The 22249-nt window shown below is 44.9% G+C and overlaps 1 protein-coding gene and 1 long non-coding RNA gene across 2 annotated transcripts; both read right to left on the minus strand.

The window, feature by feature from the left end:
- Positions 1 to 1991: 1991 nt before the first annotated feature.
- On the minus strand, positions 1992 to 2595 carry LOC117194964. The gene is made up of 2 exons (XR_004474950.1): positions 2098 to 2595; positions 1992 to 2042 (listed from the first exon to the last, which is right to left on the minus strand). It is a non-coding gene; the product is annotated as an uncharacterized LOC117194964 (long non-coding RNA).
- Positions 2596 to 12169: 9574 nt separating this feature from the next.
- On the minus strand, positions 12170 to 16454 carry LOC117188923. The gene is made up of 2 exons (XM_033393536.1): positions 16293 to 16454; positions 12170 to 16232 (listed from the first exon to the last, which is right to left on the minus strand). The coding sequence occupies exon 2, from the start codon at positions 15731 to 15733 to the stop codon at positions 12347 to 12349; it is 3387 nt and encodes a 1128-aa protein (XP_033249427.1). The 5' UTR covers positions 15734 to 16232; positions 16293 to 16454; the 3' UTR covers positions 12170 to 12346.
- Between the last annotated feature and the right edge of the window lie 5795 nt (positions 16455 to 22249).

Here is a 22249-nt window from a genome sequence, read left to right on the forward strand (position 1 = left end):
GTTTATCTAGCTCTTTGTACCTAATCGCATTTATTGATTTAGCTGCCTTCCAAAATGATCTCATCCGTTTGGAGTGTCTTGAATTGGATTTACGACGGAACAGTGTTTCTGCAGCCTCTGCATCTGAATGAGAATTAATGAAATTGTGCCATAAATTTGTTGCTACACTACTGACGGACTGGACTGGAATGGTTGTATCTATAACTGCCTGGTGTTGCTTTCCTACTGGCTGGCGTCTGGGTTCGCGGATTTTTGGCGAAGCACACTTTGAAGCTGACGAGGCTGTGTGCTCGCCCTGCCGTTTTTTTTCTGACATTTTTCACAAGCTGGTTTGTAAATGTTTGGAATGCCACACCCATAGCAAAAGATCTTGCGTTTGGATTCGCAATCCTGGTACCGATGTCCTTCCTTATGGCAGTTCCAACATACCAAGGCCAACGCTCCTATTTCGCCTTCGCCCTCCCCTTCGGAAAACTCCGTTGCGTCATCAGACATGTGCTCCTCCACCAACTCAGCCACTTGCCTACGGAAAGGGACACTCTTTTGATAACCATAATTCCGTCTCACGTCATCCAGGAAACTCTCTCTTCGTCTGCATATTTCCCTGAGCTCCCCAACCGAAGTTATGTTTATATTAAGCAACTCGTGCCTTACTTCGGGCCTCAAATTCCTTCGCAGTATGTCTACCACAGACTTTTCTGACAAGGGAGACTCTAAACTATCCATTAGCTGAACTATGGCGTCATAAAAAGCATCGAACCCTTCCTTTTCTTTTTGCTTCCGGTCCCTGATCGCTTCTCGAATGTCCACGTCCGTGCGAGTGTCTCGGAACTGTTTCCTTAATGCCTGACAAAGCAAGTCCCATCGTACAACTACCACTGACTTATGAAACCTCCAAAAGAATTCACGAGCCTTTCCGTCAAAGAGGATGCTAGCGTTGCTACATAGCACCGCGAAGTTGCTTTCCAGCGTTGAATGGGTAAGAGCTTCTACTCTATAGATAAAATTATCAACGCTAATTCCTTCCGCATTCCCGCTAAATCGTAGCTTCCAACCATTCATAATGTGTACGACCTTGTCCGGCCTTTGGGACAGGTCGGAAGCTATACTTCTAGGAGTGTCTCTGCCCTCTCTGTAAAATCCTGTCGATTCTCGGCCTCCGCCTGCTTCCTGACCCTGCGAACTATGGTCCTGAGCTAAGTTTCAAGTATGATGATCTCGGCCAGTCAGTTGAAGATGAGCAGCGACATTGGTTTGTATTATTTGCGCCATCTGCTCCGACAACTGGGATAAAAGGTCGTTTTGCATGGCCCGCACTGCTTGGGTAATCATGATCCCTATATTCCCGCTATCCACTGGAGCCGACCCTGGGTTATTAACGGGTGCTCCCGCCGCTGGGGTGCCTGAAGCTTTTTCTTTGCCTCCTGCCTGCTGTTTGGCGGTTTGCATGCCCGAGCCCGATGCGCCGCCTTGCAAGTCAAAAGTGACTCTTCCACACCTAGGACATTTGGCATTTTCCCTCGAATATGGCACTATGCAAGCTTTATGAAATTCGTGGCCACACCTGGTCTTGTATAACTGCTGAGATCCAAACTCTTCTCCACACAGAATGCAGACGGACGGATCTACAGGTTCTCCCTCCATTATTAATACGTTCCCTTTATCTCCATCTGCTAACTTCCGCTTACTCTGTCACTCACTATCAACGAGATTCAACGATTCGAGATTCAAAACAGCTGACCCGCTCAATTCCCTTCGGTACTTCAACTAGCCTTTCCTTCTTCAGCGCTCACAACTCTCTGCCGGTCAATGACCTATCTCAACTGAACCAGCTGTTCCGCGTTTTATCACCCTTTTTCTCTCCTAACACCTTCGTTTGTGACACTTTTTTTTTTTTGTTTGCCGCTTGAGGAATTGAGACGCGTTTATTGTTGAAAACAAAACATAAAACAAATTATAAATAAAAATAATATTTTGTAAAAACCGCAATATATAAAGAAATACAAAAACATTTATTTGCCTTCAAGCATAGCTTAGTTCCCCTGAAAAAAAATCTTATTGGAACTGGTGTGAGAAGAAAGAACAAACATAATTTACCGCTACTTGTGCCGTGCTAATCAGCCCTCGCAACAACCAAACGTTTTGTTGCTTTGGCGCGCCGATCCGCAAGACAAAAACAACGACTGCAAGCTAAAGTGCGAGTAAATCGAAGCTAATCAGTTTCGTCTTCTTTACTCTCCTTCGCACTCTTGCTTCTGCGGACAGGTATGCTGGTTTTCCATCACCCGTGGCCAGGCAAACTCTTTATAAAGAGATTGTTCTGTCTTTCCAAGCGTTTGATGGCTAGCTCTGCCGCATACTATTGCTGAAAGTGGATGGGTCTTTGCCAAAACTTGTTATCCGTGGTCAGGGTAGACTTATCTAAAGACTTCTTCCCTGCTTTTCCAAACGTCTAACTAGTTGGGCTACGGACTCCATTACTGTAGGGTATTTAATCGCCTACTAAGCTCTACGTCTTCAGCCGTGGCTTGTCGATCGCTGCTAGCAACTTCTCAACAATAACTCCTATGCGACTGATTTGCAAAATTTAGCTGACTGTGAGGCTCGTTATTCTGGCCCAGATGCTGCAGCAACCGTAGTTTGAGAATAAAAGCGGACCAACGTATATGCTTCTCTTCTCAAGCTCACTACATAGTATCTAGTTTGCCAGAAAAATCGAAAGTGTTTTTGATGTGTGTTCCTGCGATATTGTTGACCACATCGAGATGCGGTTCTACCAATTATTTTGGGTCCCATTGTTGGGCGCCACTAACTTTATAATAATGAAATTAATAATTACTTATAACTGTAACGAACTTGGCAGGTGTCGGGGAGTGAGAGAAGGGGGCACGCAGATATTCCCGGCTGGGAGGCTCGTCGGCTAGGTGGGGTGGTGATCTTTCCCTCCTCTCACTTAATGCCTATTCTCATTATTACAAGGTTATAATCTGTGCGTGCTACGACGAGAGTTAATTTGGACCTAAAATTCGACTGAACACATAATTGGCTCTTTCTTCTACCTGTTCCCGAACGCTTTTCCTCGCCTCCGATCTCGTTGAAGCGGATTGACCCTCCCTTCCTTGGCCATCCCTAGGTCGCAATTTTCACGGAATGACCCCTCTGCGTTCTCATGGGGCTCTCAGGGGCATCTGGCTAGCCGAAGGCAAACAAAAACTATATTCTAGAACATTCTAAAATTTATTGAACCCTACATAAACAAATTTCTAAACTAAAACTAAACCTAACCCAAAAATAGGTACGCATAAAACAGATAAAATAGATGGAATTTCAAAATGACTTAATAATAGTGATAAACAAAATGAATAATTATTTCACATATAAAAAAGATTAACAACGGCCAAACCAAAAGGGGGGAAGAAATAGAAACAGTAAGGGGGGAAGCATATAAAGTATTTGTCCCTCTCCTCTTTACTTTTTCAGTGGGACTCGAGTCAAATCGTTCGAGTTGAGTCTTTTACATTTCTCTTTCACACTCACCCGCAGATCCGCATGTCCACCGACGAAAGCGCTTTCCGGAGGAGAATCGGACCTGGAACGAGAACTCCGATAGGGAGTGGCATAAAGCACAACAAAAACTCACTCACAAATTCCCCACTTTCCTCTCTCCACACTTACTTTGAGCGACTCATTACATTAAAAAAAAACTTTCTCGCCCCTTTTCTTTTTCTCGTTCGCGCCGCCCCTTGCCGACTGCCGATGTCTTTCTCAAAAAAAACTAACAAAAAAAAATTATTTAAATTAACATAAAACACTCGACAATACACATATTAATTCTTTTCAAATTTCTGCCTTCCCGACCTTCCGCAATCGGGCTGTTTTCGACGACCACTCGCGCCGCCCCTCGAAATCTCAGACTGTTCTTGATCGCGCTCAGTCTGCGCTATGTAGCCCTTCCTTGGCTCGCTCTCCAACCAGAAAATGGAGTTTTTTTTTTCTTCCAAAAACCACTCAACTCCCGCTAGCGTCGTTGGTGCCCGGGTACTTGGGCCTGTAAATTTTCCACCGCAGCTTCGGCTGCTCCTCTGGACCTCTTTTGCGTCCCTCGGCCTCTCGATCTACTCGACGCCTCGGCGTCTTTGGATCCGTGAAGCTGAACCGGGTCGGTATTGTAATGAAAATGCGGCGACACGGCGTTCCTCTTCTGCCGTATAAACTGCGCCAATAGCCGGTCCTATGTGGATGAAATCATCTAACTAGTTTGACCAATTACTTTCTCCCCTTCTCCATCTTACCTAGCTTGGAAAAACTAACGCCGGATTAACTCGAGACTTTCTCGTTTCTGAAGCACTTAGATAAAAAATATATTTTTTTTTTCTGATAAAAGAAAACGAATGCTCGGGTCGAGCGCCAAAACGGGAAGAGACCGAAGCCAAGCCCCTCAACATGCTAGAACCTTCGGGCCCTCTCATAGAACAAGGGAAATGCCAGAGAAAGTTGACAATCTGGGCTGTTAAATCTATCACCCTTTCCTATGCCCCTTTTCGTGACCTCCCAAACCTAGCCCATAGAGGGTGTATGCTCTGCCACGGCCATTACGGTGCCGACCACTAGATGGCGCTGCGAACTAGCTCTCTCGGCTGATCCAAGCGTTACAGTGGTTACAAAAACATTGCGCAAATAGCAACATATTAGTTAAACCGTCCGTCATAGGAAATAAAAGATTGATAAAAGATTGTGTGTTGCGGAATAGGTGTGTGCCAGACAAAAAAAGGCCACTTTTTTAAGCACAACAATTATTCGGACACATTTTAGTTTATACGAAAAAAACTTATTTTTCTGCTTTCAATATTTGGTGGGGCCGCCCTTAGCTTAAAAAGCAGCTTGTAGACGTCGGGACATACTTTTCAACAAATTATTGGTTTCATTGGGATTAAGTTTCTCCCATTCCGTCATCAGAGCCGTTTTAAGGGTTTCCTTGGAGGAAATTTTATGCTTCCTAATTTTTTTTTCCAGCAAATCCCAAATATGATCTATGGGGCTCAGATCTGGTGACTGCGGCGGCGTTTTTAACTGCTTGCAATAATACAACAGTCATTCTTGTAGCAAATACGATGAATTTTTGGCGTCGTTGTCTTGTTAAAACAAGAAATTCTTCGCATTCTTCTTTGCTCAGGACCAACTGCTGCTATAAACCTCCAAACCACCGCCATGGCTTCATTCTCCTTTCTCCTCATAGCTAAATATAACATTCTCCCAAAGAGAATCGGGTTTCTTTAAATGAAGTTTCGCGAACTCCAATTTTATTTTTTTTTTCATATCTGAAAGGAATGGTTTTCGGCGAGCAACGGCGATTACATGGTAATCCAGCCCTATGTAGGCAGTTACGAACAGTTTGGACAGAAACGTTTTTTTAGGTGCTTTCTTGAATGGATTGGCAAAGTGCTGTTGTCGAAATTCGTGGATTTTTTTGAACGGTCGACACGACTTTTCGCTCTTCCCGTGGTGTTAAAATTTTGGGTCTTCCAGCGAACTTGTGCTTTGCAGTCAAATCTGCTGTGTTTATGTAATTTTTAATTACGCTGTGTACAGTAAAATGCGTTTTGCCAATAAGTCTTCCGAATGCACGAACCCTGCGATTTTTTAAATACAATTTTAAACCAAACCACGAGCAAAACTAACGTCAAAACTAAGAAAATACATATCGCAAAGTAAGATAAGCTGTACACAAAAAGAAACACCGATTGCCGTTGCATTTTCTAAGAAAAAAACAGCATAACCGAATATGTGTCCGAATAATTGTTGTACGTAAATTGTTGTGGCTTTTTAGATACTTTTAAGTTTTTTTCATATGCCAAAGAAGGTTTTTTTGTTTTTGTGTTTAAAATTAGTATTAGTATCATGGATCTTCATAATGAAATACAATTTTTTTGTTAAAGTTAAATACTTTTCAAGCTATTTATAAAGAAAGTTGAAATGTACGGGTGTCCGAATAAATGTTGTGCTGACTGTATGTTATACAGAGCGAACGCTATGTATTTACTGCTGCTTCTTCCGATCCAACCGAGGCGCAAGTGGGGTGACAATCGAAGAGAGGGGGAGAGGCTGTGCGGGCTCATTAGATGGTACGCTCTATCGTAATATCGTACATGCGCGAGGCCGCGCCGAGTAAAGACAGCTGCAATAATTTTGTGCTGCTTCATTCGCATGGCGTCTTTGAATATTTGATAGTTCTCTCTTAAAAGCTGCTCATTGACGTAGACAACAGCTTCCGAGTCGAAACCAAAGAACTGTACACTCAGTTCTCTCTTGCTCTTGCGGCGGTAAACCATTCTCTATGAGGAGATGATCTTCTCGCGGACGTTTTCCATTTCTACAACTATAAGGGGACCGGCATTGGAGTGTTGTGCTTGTCTGGCCCTGAATACATGTACGTCACGGATTCTTGGTGGTGGGCTTAGTTGAAGATTGAAGCAGAGCTTGTTGAAAAGTGCTCTTACCAGGGCCAATAATATTGTGTCTTTAATTAGAAATTTCGGCACCAACAAAAATAGCACTAATCTACAAAAAACAGAAAACTCTAAAATACAAAGAAAATTTCCAAAATTTGTATTAAAATATATTATTTAAATTGTTTTTAAAGATTAATATTTAGTTGTAAACCGCATAAGGCAGCATTACTCTTTCGAGTATTTCGATATAGATATGCTGATCCATTATGGACTTTATCCAATATATTGGACCCAGTCCATAGTAGGAAAAGCATGCCCATACCATGATGCTTGTCCCTCCATGTTTAATGGTTTTACACGTGAACCTGGGGTGTTATTCAGTATTTGGTGGTCTTCGTACATACAACCGAGACCATTTTTCTCCAAACAAAACAATTTTACTTTCATCGGACCACAGTATGTTCCTCTATTATTCCTTTGGCCATTTCAGGTGTTGTTTTTCATACATCATTCGATTTGCCACATGCTTCCCCGACAAAAGTGGAACTTTTCGTGGGCTATAAACACTCAATTTGTTATCTTTCAAGTATGCTCTTCCTGTACTAATAATTGCCGATATTCTGAGTTCTTTTTATACCCGATACTCAAAATGAGTATTGGTGTATATTAGATGTGTGGCAAAAGTGGATGTGTGTAACGTCCAGAAGGAATCGTTTCCGACCCCATAAAGTATATATATTCTTGATCAGCATCAATAGCCGAGTCGATTGAGCCCTGTCTGTCAGTCCGTCTGTCCGTCCGTCCGTCCGTCTGTCCGTCCCTATCAGCGCCTCGTGCTCAAAGGTTATAAGAGCTAGAGCAACGACGTTTTATATCCGGATTTCTGTGATATGTCACTGCTACAAGTATATTTCAAAACTTTGCCCCGCCCACTTCCGCCCCCACAAAGAGCGAAATTCTGTGGCATCTACAAATTCAAAGATACGAGAAAACTGAAAACGCAGAATCGTAGAGGATGACTATATGTTCTAGAGTGTAAAATCTGAACCAGATCGTATAATTATTATAGCCAGAATCAAGAAAACAGTTTCATTCTTTCGCGCTCTGTCTCTCTCTAACACACAGGTTTCATGGTCGGTTTTTGAGTATCGGGTATAAAAACAGGAATAAAGACATATATGTAAAGTGAATTCAGCGAAGCATTAGTTCATAGCATTAGTACATAAAGTTTTTCAAAATTTCAAAAATGTAGCTCTCATGTGCTTAAATATGCAAGAAATTCTTATAAAATCTTTTAAAATTTATAAATAACATCAGTGCTCTTATTAATTTGACCAGACCAAAAATGCCCATCCATGAAAAATTTATGTATAGAACGATACCTACAGTCAGTCACAAAAAGTATTCGTCTCTAGGTATCCTCTATATTCAAGCTCGTTTTTGGTGGTTATTTCACCACGAATTTTTTATCGTTTTTCCATAGGATGGGGTAAATAAAATATTTATCTAACAGAATTTAACATAATTTTATTTAAATCTTAATCACTTACTATTCCTAGTACTTAGTATGGAAGCGTTTTAAACGTTTTGGCATCGATTCCACCAGTTGCGGCATCTCTCCTTCGAAATTTGGGACCATTCTTCTAGCAACACCTTTTTGAGTTCCTTTTTGGAAGAAATCTTATGCTCCTGGACTTTTAGCTTCAGGTGGCCTCACAAATTCTCAATGGGGTTCACATCTGGACTTTGTGGCGGAGTACAAAACTGTTTTACATTGTACAACAACCACATTTTTACGACAAAGAGTGCGTGCGAGAGAGACAGAAAATCAGTCTGAGCGTGACGTCGGGCGCTGCGTAGCCACTGCAAATTGATTTGTTCCTATTGGCTATAAAAATGATATGATCTGATCCAGATTCAGCAATCTGATAGATATGGTCATTATCTATGATTCTGCGTTTTTAGTTTTCTCAAATGTGCAATATTGTGGATGCAACAGATTTTCGTCTTTTGTGGGGGCGGAAGGGGGTGGGGCGAAATTTTGAGATACACGTTTTATAGTAAGATCTAACAGGAGTGCGGATACCAAATTTGGTTACTCTAGCCTTAATAGTCTCTGAGATTTTTGAATATCCCCAGATTTTCGTCCTTTGCGGGGGCGGAAGGGGGTGTGGCGAAATTTTGAAACAAACTCGTCTCGGTCCGATATATTAGGAGTGTGGATACCAAATTTGGTTGCTCTAGCTTTTGTAGTCTCTGAGATCTAGGCGCTAATGTTTTACTCTAAGCAAAGCCGCCTATGCTACGTGTGTGTTAGAGAGAGACAGGGCGAGAAAAAATGAAATTGTTTTCTTGATGCTGGCTATAATAATAATACGATCCAATTCAGATTCCGCAGTCTTAAAGATATGGTCATTCTCTACAACTCTACGTTTTTGGTTTTCTCATATCTTTAAAATTGTGGATGCCACAGATTTTCGTCCTTTGTGGGGGCGGGGCAAAGTTTTGAAATATACTTGTAGCAGTGACATATCACAGAAGTCTGGATCCAAAACATCGTTGCTCTAGCTCTTATAGTCTTTGAGCACTAGGGGCTGAAGGGGACGGACAGACGGACAGACGGACGGACGGACAGACAGACATGGCTCAATCGACTCGGCTATTGATGCTGATCAAGAATATATATACTTTATGGGGTCGGAAACGATTCCTTCTGGACGTTACACACATCCACTTTTACCACAAATCTAATATACCCCAATACTCATTTTGAGTATCGGGTATAAAAATTGGATTTATAATTCTTTTTACAACAATAAGAAAAAAAACAACAAATTCATGGGAAAAGAGTCTACATACAGCCTCTATGATTTTGTATTATAGTTTCAAATTAATCTTAATATAAATACTTATTATATTTTAAATATTTGGTTGGTCCACCATTGGCATCTAGTACAGTCTGTAGTCGGCGGGGCATCGATGCCACCAAAATTTTCGGTTGTTGTGGGTGAAACTTCGGCCCAAGCTCGAATAAGGGCGGTTTTGAGACTTTCCCGACTTCTGATGTCATACTTCCGTACCAATCTTTTTCAAATGTCCCAAAGATGTTCGATTGGGTTAAGATCTGGCGATTGGGGTGGTGAACGAATCCCGCACAACATGTGCGGTGTGCTTTGGATCATTGTTCTGCTGGAAGATCCAACTGCTTCCCAAAGGCTCAATGTATCCACCGATGGTTGCAAATTATCTTCCAAAATCTTCTTATACTGGAAGCGATCCATATTCCCTTCCACAAACACCAAGTTACCGGCTCCAGACGACGCCATAGCTCCCCAAACCATTACACTACCGCCTCCATGCTTAACGGTTGGTACCATGTTAATAGGGTCAAGAGCGGTGTTTACCTTTCTTCAAACTTTGGTACGGCCATCACCTCCGAAAATGTTGTACTTACTTTCGTCAGTAAATAAAACGCTTTTCCAAAAGTTTGAATCCTTATTAAAGTGCGCTTTGGCGAATTCCAGGCGCAAAATACGATTCTTCTCAGAAATCAATGGTTTCTTCCGTGGAACTCGGCTTTTGAAACCATCCTTGTGCAAAATTTGGCAATTGTTTTTGGGTGCACAATGACTCCTGAACACTTTTCGATGTGTTCCGCCAATTTTGGTGCACTTATCTTCGGGTTTTTATTGACTTCCTTGAGGATGCTTCTCTCGTAGACTTTTTTCCGTGAACATTTTATGTTCTGTCCTAGTAACTTCAGTATACATCATTTTTTTTTTCTGAAATAATGATAACTGTAAGTGTTCTAAATAATGGCATACCAAGTTTTTTAATTTTCATTGCGAAAACCCGAAATATTGAAAAATGTATGCTGTATGTTGCCTTTTTTCCTTGACTGTACATTAGTGTTGCGCCTTTTATTTGTATGGGCGAAAAAAAATGTCAGAATCCAAGGTCACTCTCTCTTGTTCTGTATTTTTTTCGGTCTAGCATGCGGTGATCGCCGCGATCATCTGCAACGGGACCCTTTGCATATCTGCTTTGTGGTTTCGTTCGCTTGCGCGCGGCACAGTGGGCCGAACATCATATTTCAGTTGGCGAAACTACACTGAAGCAGGAATGCTTGGACTGCCAATTGCATAAATAAAACGAGCTGAAACGTTGTGTCGATCTATCGAACCCATAGCTTATAATACGGTTGTAATCCGTTACATTTTTCTTTTGCTGCAAAACATCATTTTGTAAAATCAATATTCTTTCAGCTGTGTCTGAGCAAATCCTGCATAGAGACCTTTGCCACACTTTCTGCATTACATCTTCTAGTTCTTATATAGTCGTACCCAGGACATACATACGTATGTATGTATGTATGTACATATATTGCAGCCATGCGCCTTGTAGAGTTGTGTAAAATTTATATATTGTTGCTTTGTGAGATTATTCTTCGATAATAAAGTTATTGCTTCATTTTTAGAGATGCAATCTTGTCGCGGTCGTTTTGTTATTTGGAGATTCTCAACAAATTCTTCTGCCCTGACATTTTGCAATACGCAATAGTGTTGGGTAAACATCGTTCAATTTACTGAATAAGTTCGTTCGTTCATTTTTATGCAGTGAACTAAGTCGTTCTTTTAGTTCGTTCCTTTTTGTTCATCTTAATCATTCATTTTTGTTCATCGTTCGTTCTTTTTTGTTCATCGTTCTTTTTTGTTCATTGTCCTTTTTGTTCGTTCTTTTTTGTTCTTTGGTCTGTTTTGTTCATCGGTCTTTTTGTTCTTAGTTCAATTTTGAAGTCTCATATCTAGTTTTAAGCTTATATGTAAATAATGTACTTAATAATTTGTACTTAGTACTTGATATCGTTAGGACACAACCAACAGTTTCAATTAAGTATCTCGTTTTCCATTTTTTATGTATGTATTAGAAGTCGGTGCTGAAAAACAATAATCAATTTTACTTATGTTGTCCATTATAATTTTAAAACCTATAAAATACACACTTTTTTTTTAAAAATTTCACATATTATGTAAAAACATAAGGCTTTCAACCTTATTGGGCGTCAAAAGCGTTCGTCTTTTGCGGACTATTTCTCCTGCTGCAGAAAATAGGCGCTCACACGGCACCGACGTGGCCACCAAACAAAAACGTTTCAACGCATATTCGTATAGTCGTGGATATACATTTTTTAGCTGCGTCCACCAGATCAAAGGGTCCTGCTTTCTATTGATGTTCTCCTCTGCTAGGTATTTATCTACCTCTCTAGTGGCAGCAGCCGTGTTACAGCTTGGCTTTTTTACTTGGTTAAACTGCTTGTCATACTCGTCCCAAATGCAACTTTTGGTTGGCGACGTTTTGACGGTTTCGATTTGTGAAGACAGATCATCAGCAACATTATCAACCAATCCCGTTTGAGCGATATTACATTGTAGAGCTGAAACTGTTTTTTCATAGCATTCATCGGACCTAAAACCCCGTTTTTTAAATCTTGGGTCTAGTATGGTGCTCTCCGTATACAAAAAATTATTCTCCAAATGCCCAAAACGTACGGTCAACTCCCCATTATAATAACCTTTTGTTGAGTCCAGGAACGTGAGAATTGCGGATAAAACACAATCGCTTATCTTCATAGGTACTTAGACGTTGGTTGCGTTTTATTTCCTATTTGCAAAAGGAGGTTAATACATTTTATTCTTATATGTAGGTAATATATCTACGCACGCTTCGTCTTTTCTCCCCGCTCTTTCTTCGACTGCTCAAACTAATGTGACCTTCTTGTCTTTTCATAGTGTGGCCATTTTTCTTCTCTCTTTTTTCTTTATGTAGGGTATCTGTGCCCTTGCTTAAAACTTAAAACGACAACATCCCCACCACCGTGAATCAAGCACGCTCGTGATTCACAATATGTCTAGCTTTGCCAGCATACAGGTTGGGCGGTGTAGAGCTCCAGCCGTCGTCTTTACAGTGGCTGAGCGAACCTGTCCGTCGCGTCCAGGCGTGACTGCTAGAACAACTCCCTTTTTCCATTGAGATCGATGAAGGTTCTTATCACAGATAAGAACAATGTCCATTTCAGCGAGTGGTGGCACTGGGTGATGCCACTTTGTCCGTCTGCATAGGTCTGGTAGGTACTCATTGAGCCACTTGTTCCAAAATGAGCGTGAGATCTGCTGAGCGATGCGCCATTCCTTTCGAGTTGGCTGGTACTTCTCCTCTTGTGGATGTGGTGTCTGGCTAGAATTGGGAGAACCTAAAAGGTCCCACTCTGTTCGCCTTTGCCATATTGACTGCAGAAGCAGTTTAGCCATCAGGGAATATTCGGCTAGAATTCCAAATGGGTCAAACACAGACATAACCACTCGCAATACTTCTCGCTTAGACGGTATTCTTGATTCTGAAAAGATTGATGCGTCAATTTTGTTAAACGAAAGTGAGAACCCGAATTCGTCGCTGCGTGTACACCAGTACATTCCCAGGACCTTTTGATAATGCGAAGATTCATCCCTATCAAGAGTTATGGGTTCAGCTACTTGTTCGTTACCAAAAACCTTGTTGAAGAATTTCGAATTGGACACAAACTTTCTCAGTTCGAAGCCTCCCTTTTTGTGAATGTGAACTATCTCCTTCACGACTCTCACAGCCGATTCTTCGGATGAAAAACAATGCACCAAATCGTCCACATAATGGTTTTTAATAATGGCATTCACCGCATCTGGATACGATTCCTTAAATTCAAGTGCGTTTCTATTTTTCACATATTGAGCAGAGACCGGTGAACATTTGGCTCCAAAGGTCATGACCTGCATTTCATACTCCTTCATCTCGTCGCCTGGATTCTTCCTCCATAGTATGCGTTGGGCACATCGATCCTCCTTTCGTATTATGACTTGGTGGAACATTTCTGCTATGTCAGCACAGACTTCAATCGGTTTCTGTCTGAACCTCATAAGAATGTCCGTTAAGGATTGATACCCGTCGGGGCCAGTCATGAGCATGGAGTTTAACGACACTCCATCGACTTCTGCAGCCGCGTCGAAAACAATTCTCAACTTGCCGGGCTTGTTAGGATTTAAGACCCCAAAATGAGGCAGGAACCATTCTTTTTTCTTGTCCACTTCCAGTTCATTGCTTGTGATATGCCGAATGTATGACTTTTCTTCGTATTTTCTGTAGTACTCTGGATCATGTATAAATTTTCTTTCCAAAGACAATTGTCTCTTTATTGCAATTTTCTTGCTGTCAGGCAAGACGACGTCATCCACTTTCCATAGTAGTCCCGTTTCAAAACGGTCACCAATAGGTTTTGTCCTGGTTGATAGCAATCGGTTCGATCTCTCAGTTTCTCGACCTTCTACGTGGTTCTTCACAATCCGCACATCCATTTCCGAATTCGTGATGTAGTCTCGCACCAACTGTTTAATGTGCTCGTCATTGTGTTTAACCAGATGTACGGCCTTTACATTACTCATGGGTCCTGATTCTCCGCGACATTTTCCATACGCAACCCATCCCAGATTGGTTAATGCAATGGCTGGCCCAACGTATCCCATAGATCTCATTTGCTTTGGAGCTATCAAATGTAGGTTATCTAGTCCGATTAGTCTTTCAGGTCTAGCATTTCTATAGCCTTTCACAGGAATACTCTTTATGTGTGGGTATTGCGAACTTAGCTCAGACATGTTTACGGATTGCTTCGGCAGCCGTAAATCCTTAATAGTCCTTACTCCGTTTAGTGCATAGACCTTGCCTCCACGTTCATCAGATATTCCAATATTAAATCGGCTGACCAATTCCGTTGATGTCTTTTCTCCAAACCATTGCAATGTCAGACTTTCTTTGGGCCCATGTAATCCTAACTCGTCTGCCAGGCTTTCATTTATAAGGGTTACTGCAGAACCTTCATCCAAAAAGGCGTGGCACCTCACTATTTTATTTTTAGCATGAAGATTAACAGGCAATATCTTAAACAAAATCATTGAGCTAGCCTCATGCGTTGCTGTTCCTGTGAACTTTACTTCCTCGCCTGGTTGATTAACTGATTCTGCATGGAGCAAACGGTGAATGCGTTTGGCACATCCATCAAGTCCACATTGGTGATGTCGTCTACATTTTTGACTACGATGGCCGTACTTTAGGCAATTGAAGCATAATTTTCTTTCCCTTACATGCTGCCATTTTTTTTCAAGTTCTAACTGGGCAAATGAGTTACAGTTTTCCAAGTCGTGTTTCCCATTGCATGCGGAGCACGCCTTCATGGTTACAAGTCCGATGTCGTTTGCATGGAATAGTCTCGACTTTTCCTTCTTTGGCTTGAACGTCGCCTGATCGTCAACCAATCCTGCGTCTTGCACTTCTTCGGCCAATCCCTGAATCCATAGAATTAAATGACTGATCGATTTTTCATCTCCTAGTTGCTTGGAATGGCGTGCCCACTCCAGTCTCTGTTGCACTGGCAACTTTAAGATTAACTCCTCCATTAATGTTGGGTTTTTTAACTGCTGATGTGCGTTAGCTGCTTCTAAGAATGAAGCCAAGTTTTGTACCTTCATTTTGAACTCTACTAATTGTTCCAATCTCCCTTCGCGAATGCTCGGAAATTCTCTAACGCGACTAATCTGGCTTTTTACGAGTTTCTCCGGTCTACCAAAATTTTGTTTAAGGGTCTCTAAAATATTTGAAACGTTAGAACTGTGAATAAGCAAACATTCAACGGTCACCCTAGCCTTGCCCTTTATTGCCTTTTGGAGGCGTAACAAATTTTGCCTGTCACTGTATCCGTACTCTGCAGTGGTCATAGTGAAAGCTTCGTTGAACATTGGCCACTCTTCGGGAGCACCATTAAACTCCGGTAGATCGTACAATTTTCTTTGCGTTTCCTGAGAAGGAACCGGTTGCCTTGGTGATGAGACTGCGTCTGATATCACTGAGGGCTCAGCCGTGGTTGATTGTGGTCCTGGCTCGCCAGTTGTCCTTCCATTAATACCAAGGGATCGCAGAAGTATATTAGTTTTTTCCATTTGAATTTGATTCATCCGCAGAACTTCCATTTGGAACTGCTGCATTTGCATTGCATTGGCCCGCTGACCTTCTTGCATTTGGCGCCACATCTCCATCATAACGTTAACAACGCCATGTGATTGGGCTTCTTTTGATGTGCCGGGCCCGGCCCCCTCCATATTTGAGGCTTCGCCTTGCGCGGATTCTCTTTCCACTTTTCCCATCTCAACGTTGTCCTCGTCCATTTCATCCGTTGCCCTTAATTTGCTCATTGCTCTGGTAATCATCACCCGCAGACTAACCTTTCCCCAAAACAACAATCAAATTGGCACTTACCAAACAAACCACAATCCAGAAATTTTCACTCGATTTCATCAGCCAACTGCGCACTCAAGCCTCTAGTTGCTGGCCCGCAAGAACTTCGTTGGTTAGAGCGAGATGGCAGTATGTGCACGATCTCGCATACATATGTACATATAAATGTGCGCTTTTTTCAGCTGCCTGACGTGCGCACCCACGTTGGCCTCCGTGTTCTGCAATGTTTATTATCCACCCACGAGCGAGATGACCGTCTCCTTGTGGGTTTCGTCGCTTCTCCAATGTCCAGTATACTTCAGTGCTTGCACCACGAGTCTCTGCCCGTCTTCATACAAACTCCAAGAACTCTAGCGTCATTGGCTTCCAAGAAGCGAAATAAAAGATGTTGAGTCCAGGAACGTGAGAATTGCGGATAAAACACAATCGCTTATCTTCATAGGTACTTAGACGTTGGTTGCGTTTTATTTCCTATTTGCAAAAGGAGGTTAATACATTTTATTCTTATATGTAGGTAATATATCTACGCACGCTTCGTCTTTTCTCGCCGCTCTTTCTTCGACTGCTCAAACTAATGTGACCTTCTTGTCTTTTCATAGTGTGGCCATTTTTCTTCTCTCTTTTTTCTTTATGTAGGGTATCTGTGCCCTTGCTTAAAACTAAGTATATATAAGCTTATTTTTTCTCGACAACACCTTTGATAAGGTGACATTATTCTCTGCTGAAATTTCAGTTGTTATTTCAGAAAATGGCTTCAGCACTGGCAATACACCATCAATAATTTCCCATTCTACCTGGGCCAGTACTAGTTCAGGGCGTAGAAGGGAAATGACCACCATAACTCCATCTTTTAAAATAGACAAGCGCTAAAACATTTTGTATGTTGAGTTCCAACGTGTAGGCACATCTTGTGTCAGCTTAAGGTCGGGAAGATTTAATTGGCTATTGGGGGGGATAAGAGCCTCCCGCCCCCAAGCTCACTTGGACCTATAAAAGGTCCGTTGTGTTGCCGCATGGGCATGTGCCCCTTCGCGTTGCCCGAACCGTGAGAGCATACTACTGCAGGTTAAGGGCAGTCCCATCCGGTGGCTTGGATGTATTTGGACAAGGTCCCTGGTTTGATTACGGACAGGTCCGAAATGTCCGTGAGGAAAGCGGCCCCGAGAATACGAAGACGACGATTTCCAAGGGCTGGGCAGTGGCAGAAGAAGTGGGGGACCGATTCCTCCTCCTCCTCGTCGCGACAACTCCTGCAGAAGTCGTTATGAGGGATTGACAGTCTAGAGGCGTGAGTGCCGATCTGCCAGTGTCCCGTAATGGCTCTAGTAACTGCAGAGCACTGTGCTCTGCTGAGTATATACAGCTCTGCTGAGCGCTTCTTCGATCGATATGGCCATATCAATCTTGAGACTTTACAGGAAACGGTTTGCTGCCATCTCCTATTGGCATTTTGCTCGAACAATTCGTGCGTTAGGAGCCTGCACTTAGCCAAGGGCATCGCTACTTGCTCCCTCTCCGATAGGAGAGGAATCGTAGTACCCTGCCTGGCTAGCTCGTCGGCGGCGTCATTCCCCTCGATGTCCCTGTGGCCAGGGACCCATATAAGGAAGAGATCTAACTGCTCTGCGATCTCGTGCAGAGACCTGCGGCAGTCATTTACAGTCGCTGAGTTCGACGATATTGAGCCTAGAGCTTTGATAGCTGCTTGGCTGTCCGAGAGGACGCACACTAAGTGCGTATCTAGAAGTAGTTTGGAGACGATCGAAATGGCCTCCTTGATGGCTTCAACCTCCGCTTGGAACACACTACAGTGATCCGGGAGCCTGAAGCAATGACTGATGTTCAGCTCGCTGCAGTAGACTCCGCCTCCCACGCGGCCGTCTAGCTTTGAGCCATCAGTGCAGAAGTGGACCGCATTTGCAGGTCCTGGTTCGCCCATCTCCCAGTCCTCCCTAGATGGGATTGATACCTGGAAGGGCGTCGAGAGGTGATCACTAGGGATACAGTAATCTGTCCTCTCTGGTAATTGCGGGAGTCTCATCAGGATTCCCGAGTGTCCAACCGCGGATGCTTTCCACAGTCTGGCTTCTCTCATTCTGAGGGCGGAAAGTGTTGCCACCTTCTTTCCCATGAGATCCACAGGGAGGAGGTCCAGCACAGTATCCAGGGCTTCCCCTGGAGTAGTGCGTAGCCCGCCAGTTATGCATAGCTCTGCCATGCGTTGAACTCTGCTGAGTTTATTGAGGCATGTCCTTCTGTCCAAGGCTGGCCACCATACCACCACTCCATAGAGCATGATTGGTCGTATGATGGCGGTGTAGAGCCACCGAACTATATAGGGGGTCATTCCCCATTTTAGTCCGATGGCTTTCCTGCAAGTATAGAGGGCCACTGTGGCCTTCTTTACTCTATCCTCTATGCTCAATTTCCAATCGAGCTTTCTATCGAGGATTAGGCCAAGATACTTGGCGTTGTTGCTGAAGACTAGCGTTTCCCCACATAGTCTTGGGGAATCAGTACCGGAACTTTGTACTTCCTAGTGAAAAGCACCAGTTCCGTTTTAGACGGGTTGACGCCTAACCCGCATTTGTCTGCCCATTTCGACATTTTCGTGAGAGTACTTGTCATGCACTAACACAACGTCTGCGGAAATTTTCCGGAGAATGCTATGGCAACATCGTCCGCGTACGCCACCACACGGCAGCCACCCCCCTCTATCTCCCGCAGCAGTGTGTTCACTGCCACGTTCCATAGGAGGGGCGAGAGGACTCCGCCCTGCGGTGTGCCTCTGCTGACAAATCTGGTGCACGTTGACGTCCCCAGTGATGCCTCAACCGTCCTGCATTGTAGCATCTGATCGATCAGGCTCACCGTCCTGGAGTCAACGCCCAGATCCGTCAGTGCGCCCGTGATGGCGGTCGGAAGGATGTTGTCAAAGGCGCCTTCTATGTCGAGGAAGGCTACTAGGGTGTACTCCTTAAAATAAAGGGACTCTTCGATGATCGATGTGATCGAGTGTAGGGCCGTTTCGGTGGATCTTCCCTTCCGATAGGCATGCTGGGAGTCTGAGATCAGACTGGACGGAATGCACGCCGTTAGATGCAGCCCCAGGAGCCGCTCCATCGCCTTTAGAAGTAAAGACGATAGACTTATGGGTCTGAAATCTTTTGGGGCAGTGTGCGAGGGCTTGCATGCCTTGGGTATGAATACGACTTTGGTCTGAAGTCAGGTGTCAGGAATGCACCCGTGGGAGAAGATTCCCTCGTAAATTATTTTGAGCCAGTTAATGGCTTTATGTCCCGCGTGAATCAGTTGGGCAGGGAAAATGCCGTCTGGCCCCGCGGACTTGTAGGGTTTAAAGCTTCTGATCGCCCAGGAAATGTTCTCCTGGCTTAGCAGTCTCAGGATGGCATTTGAGGCGACAGAAGGAGGCGCGAGGTAGTTGGGTCTGTTTTCATCGCAGCCAGGGAAGTGGGTATTTAGGAGAAGATTTAGCGACTCCTCGCTGGACGTAGTCCACGACTGGTCGGTGTTCTTCAAGTAGCCCAGGGTGGGTGTTGTCTTCGAGAGAACTCTGCGCAAGCGTGAGGCTTCTGAGTTACTCTCGATTTCGCTGCAGAACTTACGCCAGGAGGCGCGTTTGGCTTTTCTAAGTTCTTTGTTGTAGGTTGACAGACTGGCCTTGTATTCGGCCCAGTTTTGCTCAACGTTTTCAGCCTTAGCTTTATTGAAGAGTCTCCGGGAGGCTTTCCGGAGTTCACCCAGTTTCGGATTCCACCATTCAGGTTTCTTCCGGCCTCTGTTCTTGCCAGAGGGGCATGCTTTGTCGAGCGCCTTATTGCAGGCGTCGGTAAAGATCTTAAGAAGACGAGTCGTGGCCTCCGTGGAGAACTCCTCCTCAGATGGGGGCTCAGGGAGAACACGACAGAGGTAATCAGAGTACCGAGTCCAGTTTGTCCGCCTGATGTTTCGGAATCGGACTGGCTTCGGTACTGAGAAGGAGAAGACAGTTTCCACGTACCTGTGGTCCGAGAAGGAGTGCTCTTCCAGGACCCTCCAGGATACAATGTTACGCTGTATCTCATGAGAGGCAAGCGTGAGGTCCAGGACCTCCTTGCGGTTTTTAAAAATAAAGGTGGGGTCACTACCCCGGTTTAATAAGACCATCTGAGTGGTCAGTAAGTAACTGAAAAGGTACTCACCACTTTCGTTTGTGTCAGTGCTCCCCACTGACTGTTATGTGCATTGGCATCGCACCCCACAATTAGGCCGATGTCCTTGGCCGAACAGTCTGTGATAAGAGCCCGGAGAGGCGCGTGTGGAGGGGGGTCTGGTTGATCATGCCCCATGTATGCGGAGCAGATCCTCAGTGCTCCTGGCCTTCGAGGCTCACTGCGGTGTGGTATTCATTGCTGAAATTTGGGAGCAAAAATAAGTGCAACTCTCTTTTTGCAAGAATGCAGGTACGAATTTTACCTGCGGTTTCAGCTACGTATAGCTTGTAGTCAGAAGTCCTCAGACCGCAGACCCTGTTTCCGAGGATCCAGGGCTCCTGAATGAGGACTATGTCGGCTCCACCCTTGGCCAGGTGGAGCAGTAGAGCAGCGCATGCTGCATTACAATGGTGGAGGTTTATCTGCAGGAGCGTCAACGACATTCCTGAGGCTCGCCTCCACCATTGTTGCTTCTAGATCGCTGTCGGGGGCCTCCGGCTCCTCCCCGACAACGATGTGGCTGAGACCTCGGCTAGGTCGCTCTCATCGAACGCGTAGTCGTCCAGGATGTCGTCCGACATCATGGACGCCGCATCCGACGCTGGGTTGTTCTCCTCACACGAGGCCCCCTCTTTCGGGATCTCCGGCAGCTCCGGGTCTGGCTCGACCTCCGTAGTCACGTAGTCGACCACACCGTCCGACTTTGCGAGGGGCTCTAGCGACTCCTCATTAAGGACAAGGATTATCTGGCGCCTCTGACCCTGGATATCCTCTACCTTGGCCACCTTCCAATCGGCTGTGGGAAGGTGGGGGTTGCAGACCTGCAGTAGCCTGAGGATTTTCTCAGGTTCTGCAGGTTTAGCCGAGACCCATGCTCTGGCTCTCGGACGGCTGGGAACATCCTCCTATCTCACGGCCTCCAGTTTCGCCCCTGGATAAACCTCTTTGAGAGCAGCCACCGCCTTCATGTAGAGGGCCGCAGAGCGAGCGTCTTGGTAGGCGATGGCTTTCACCTTGCCTTGATGCCACCCTGCGTCCTCACACTTTGGCGGTGGTCCGCCGTTCTTCTCCAGTTCCAGTAGGAACCGGTCCTGGAGCTCGTTCTCCACCAGGTGCCACTTGTCGCGAGGGACATGGCCGTCCTCGCCGTCCTTGTCCAGGACACCGATCAGGGTCTTGCCCCTCGCCACCTCAGCGAACGACCGGTTCGTGAGGTGGGTCTTCACCCGCTTGGCTTGCTGGGCTTGGCCTGGCTAATTAGCGGGGTCCTCCGCTGAGCGTTGCCGCTTGTTGGGGGCCTTGGCTGCGCCCTTTCCGGCTTTGACTAGCTGGAGCAGTGGCAGGATTGAGGAGGCCCACAGCCTCTGCTCCTTTCCTTCGGCTGACGACCTGTAGTTGGGGTCCTCGTTGGGCAGGATGAAAGCCGCTCGTTTCCTGTCCTGGTACGACGGCTTTCCTCCCCGTGGTGCAGAGACGCTGCCCGCCGGGGCTCCCATGGGTTCTTCGGTCCCGGTGCGCTTACCAGCCGCGATTACGCTCTGCTTAGCAGCCACCCCGGTATCCGATTCACCCTTGGAACCACCTGACTTGGAAGGACCCGATTGGCTTTTCGGGCCCCCCTCGCTGCGGCTGCTGCCTGAAGACGGTAGACCGACTCAGTCTCCTTCCCCGTCTTCTTTGGACCTGGTTTCCCAGGCGTTGGTGTAGAGGGATTGGCTTGTCCCTCCGGTACTTTAAAAGGAGTACCGAGCTCCTTTGCGGTGTTTTTGTTTTTGATATTTGAGTTGTTTGGCATTGTTGTTCCCACGAGTAGACGGGAAGGGGTTGGTCACCGGAGGCATAGCCCGCTTGCCCCGGGAAGCCTAGTTTAAACTGGAGGTCGGCGGGTATCCAGAGTCCGCATATTAGCGACCGGGCACCCGCCCGGCCATGCATCCCTCGGCATATAACAGTGTCACCTTGGATTGGGGTAATTTCACTGAGAGTTTTCTTCTCTCCGCCCGACTACCATTCGCCAGCATCCTGGCAGAGACATGACCGTGCCAGGACCTGTTTCCAGCTGTCCTCACGGGGAGAGTATAGTCGCACTTCCACCGGTGTGTACAGTTACCGCGGGTGACGGTTCGTTCGCAACTTGAAAAACTCCCAAAAACAATACCTATTATCACTCTTTTTCTTCACATTACTCCAAGGAAATATATTTGTTTATTACTCCATAGTATTTACTAAAATTGTAATTCTTCCTTTTATCACAGTTCTCTTAATGTATTTCTC

The sequence above is a fragment of the Drosophila miranda genome, chromosome XL, assembly GCF_003369915.1.
Source record: "Drosophila miranda strain MSH22 chromosome XL, D.miranda_PacBio2.1, whole genome shotgun sequence".
Lineage (NCBI taxonomy): Eukaryota > Metazoa > Arthropoda > Insecta > Diptera > Drosophilidae > Drosophila > Drosophila miranda.